This window comes from Myotis davidii, unplaced genomic scaffold, assembly GCF_000327345.1.
Source record: "Myotis davidii unplaced genomic scaffold, ASM32734v1 scaffold271, whole genome shotgun sequence".
Taxonomy (NCBI): Eukaryota; Metazoa; Chordata; class Mammalia; order Chiroptera; family Vespertilionidae; genus Myotis; species Myotis davidii.
This window is the reverse complement of record NW_006284839.1, coordinates 3,317,026-3,320,763: the sequence shown is the minus strand read 5'-3', so window position 1 is coordinate 3,320,763 and position 3,738 is coordinate 3,317,026. Positions and strand designations below refer to the sequence as shown.

At 33.8% G+C, this 3,738-nt stretch overlaps 1 protein-coding gene across 4 annotated transcripts in view; it reads left to right on the top strand.

The window, feature by feature from the left end:
* The window catches only part of KIF20B (kinesin family member 20B), a 60,688-nt gene that overhangs the window by 40,407 nt on the left and 16,543 nt on the right, over positions 1-3,738 (top strand). For all 4 annotated transcript variants that reach the window (XM_015558095.1, XM_015558093.1, XM_015558091.1 and 1 more), the window contains exons 24-25: positions 1,796-1,921; positions 2,541-2,668. In XM_015558095.1, the coding sequence (XP_015413581.1) occupies positions 1,796-1,921; positions 2,541-2,668 (254 nt within the window). The remainder of the gene's footprint in view (positions 1-1,795; positions 1,922-2,540; positions 2,669-3,738) is intronic.

The following is a 3,738-nucleotide window of genomic DNA, read 5'->3' as shown; positions in this document are numbered from 1 at the left end:
TAACAGATTTGTTTTGTGTCATTTTAACTCCAGTCTGCCTTTGTTTTAACATGGTATGTCTGTATCGGTGTCTTCTTATTAGTGTTGTACAGATTTCCCTCTTCATATAAGTACACTTATATGAAGTGTACTTCATATAGGGCTTGGGCCCATCCTAATCCAGAATGACTTTTATTCTTAATTTGATCACATCTGCAAATTCCCTATTTCCAAATAAGGTTATATTCATAGTGGGTGGGCATGAATATTTTGGGAACACTATTTAACCTTACATTCTGGTGAGTGTCAAGTAGTATGCCATTGTTATTGATTTGTATTTCCCTAATGACTAAATACTGAGAATCTAGTTTTCAGCTGTTGGCCATTTGTATATCTTATTTGGACAATTTTTTGTTAAGTCCTTTGCCCATTTTAAAATTGGGTTACTTGTCTTTCTTATTATGGAATTGTAAGAATTCTTTCTATATTCTGGACACTAGGCCCTTATCAGATAAATGATTTGCAAATGTTTTCTCTAATTCTTTGGGCTGTTCTTCAATTACTTGATAGTGTCCTTTGATGCATACAAGTTTTTCATTTTGGTGGAAGTTCAGTTTACCTATTTTGTTTTGATAACTTGTTATGTCTAAGAAACTGTTACCCATTCAAAGTTATGTAGGTTTTCTAAGAGTTATAGTTTTAGCTCTTTTATTTTTAGATCTTTGATCAATTTTAGCTCATCCATTTGAGCATAACTTTGTGTATTGTTTGAGATAAGTATCTTTTGCTTATGGAGCTCTAACTGTCCAAGCAGTATTTGTGGCAAAGACTGTTCTTTCCTTCATTGCATTGTCTTTAAATCAGTTGACTATCAATATAAGGGTTTATTTTTGTACTCTCAATTTTGTTTTACTGATCTGTATGTCTGTTCTTATGCTGGTATCACACTGTATTGTTACTGTATGTTAGTTTTGAAATGGGAAGTGTGAATGCTCTCACTTTTGTTCTTTTGCAAGATTGTTTTGGCATGGGTTCCTTGGATTTGTACCTGAATTTTAGTATCACCTTGTCATTTTCTGCAAAAGAGCCAGTTAGAATTTTGATGGTGATTTTGTCAAATCTGAGGGTCTATTTGGGGAAATTGCCAATCTAACAGTATTAGTCATGAATGTGGGATATCATTTCATTTAGTTAGACCTTCTGGAATTCCTTTCAATGATGTTTTTTAGTTTTCAGTGTATAAGTTTTGCACATTTTTGTTAATTTATTTCTATGTATATTATTATTTATACTGCCTTTGAAGATGGAATTATTTTCTTAATGCCATTTTTGGATTGTTTATTGCTAGTGTATAAGAAGAAAATCAATTTGATTATATTGATTTTGTATCCTATAATTTTGCTGAACTAGTTTATGAGCTCTAATAAAGTTTTCTTTATTTTTCTTCCTTTTTGGGGATTCCTTAAGATTTTCTATATGTAAGATCATGTCTTCTGCATATAGAGATAGTTTTACTTTTCCCTTTCCACTCACTCTGTTTGCCTCTATTTCTCATTCTTGCCATCTATCCATTCATTCTTGCAATCATCCAAGCATCCATCTGCACATTAGATATTTATTTGGTGCTTCATATATGCCAGTGCTGTTCTAGACATATAGGGTATAGCAGAGAACAAAACAGTTTCTGTTTATATGGGAACTCATATTCTATTATAGTTAATAAAAGTGTATTTTAGTTTTTAGAAGAACTCAAGAAAAATTGAATATCTAGATGGAGATGTTAGTAATTTCTAAAATGTTCACTCACGATTTTTAGATCTAAGTGTTAAAGAAAAAATAATTGAAGACATGCGAATGACACTAGAAGAACAAGAACAAACTCAGGTAGAACAAGATCAAGTGCTTGAAGCTAAATTAGAGGAAGCTGAAAGGCTTGCTACAGGTAAAACAATATTGCTTAAATATCTCAAGACATATTCTTGCATTTTCTTTATTTCCCTAGATTTCTTTCCTTTTAAAGTATTATAGTACTTATAATAATTCATAATGAAAATGATTTGGTGTTTCTTTGGAATGTCCTGTCACCTGCCATTTTCCAATGTGATGAAAATTATTTTATCTAAGTAAAATTGTGTATAGTAAAGAAGGACTAAGGACATGCTTTTGCAATGTTCCCCTGATGTTAAGAATAAACTTTCAATTAAGTTTTACTTTTTTCTAGCTCTTAGTATTATCTTTGTATAAATACTCTGATTTCATCCCTGAGAATACCATCACAGTTTAATTTTCGAGATTACCTGAAGTTTCCTATATAATTAAGACTGACATGTATTTAATTTACATCGTATAACTTTGAACACTATTCAGTGGGTGCTCATGAGCTCCCTGTAGTTCCTCTTCTCTAAGAATTTGGTAAGAACTCTTAAAAGTGAGGCTCTTAGTGTAGTTCTAGTTCTGTCTTGATCTGTGTTCTTTTTTCTTATTTGTATCCCATGCCACATGTATCTCTAAATGGTATCACTTCTGCATGCTTTTAAAAATAATTTTATGTTTTCAAACAGAATTGGAAAAATTGAAAGAAAAATGCAAAGATCTCGAAACCAAAAGTAATCAAAGTTCAAATGAAGAACTTGAGGGTAACACAGATGTGCTTAGTAAAAAGCTCAATATACTTCAAGATGAGTTACAGGTAGGATTTTATTTATCACACACACACACTGAGTGGCCAGATTATTATGACTGGCCAGATTATTATGACCACCCCATCAGTACTTCATTGACACTTCCAAAAATACTGAATATTAAAAATTTCCTAAGCAAATACTCTCAAGGTTTTATTATTATTATTGTTTGCATAACTAATTCACTTCATTGTACTGAATATATGTACACTGAGTGAATATATACTCAGTGAATATATATATACACTGAGTGAATATATACTCAGTGAATATATATACACTGAGTGGCCAGATTATCATGACCACCCATCAGTACAATAATATATATATATTTATGTGTTCATTATATTTCTGATGAGAGGAGAATTCAGTAAATATTTTATGGTTGCTTCATGTATGGATAAAATAATTTTTTCAGTATACATTGAAATGACACGGGGAGGAAATTCCTAAGATACAAACTAATTGCAAATGAAAATATAGTGGTTGGGTCTTCAGTTTTATATTCTACATATTTAATACTTAAGTCACCATATCTTACCTATTTTTCTACTCTTGAATTTCTTACTCATCAAATACTGCTATGGGAAAGGTGACTTTTAGGAAAATTATTTTGATTATTATAAATATGTCATTATTTACATATGTAATTATTGAGTTGGAAAAGAACAGTGTTAAATATCTGGACACTGGGATATATTTGAAACCATACTATATAGAAGACTAGAGGCCTGGTGCACAAAAATTTGTGCACTGGTGGGGGGGTGTCCCTCAGCCTGGCCTGTGCCCTCTCGCAGTCTGGGACCCCTCGGGGAATGACCACCTGCTGGCTTAGGCCTGCTCCCTGGGGGATTTGGGCCTAAGCTGGCAATCAGACATCCCGCTGGCAGCACGGCAGTGCTCAGAGGATGTCCACTTACCAGCGGGGAGTAGACCTAAGCTGCAGTCGGACATCCTTAGCGCTGCTGAGGAGGCAGGGGAGGCTCCCACCACGACCACTATACTGGCAGCTATCAGCCTGGCTTGTAGCTGAGCAGAGCTCCCCAATGTGGGAGCACGCTGAACACCAGAGGGCAGC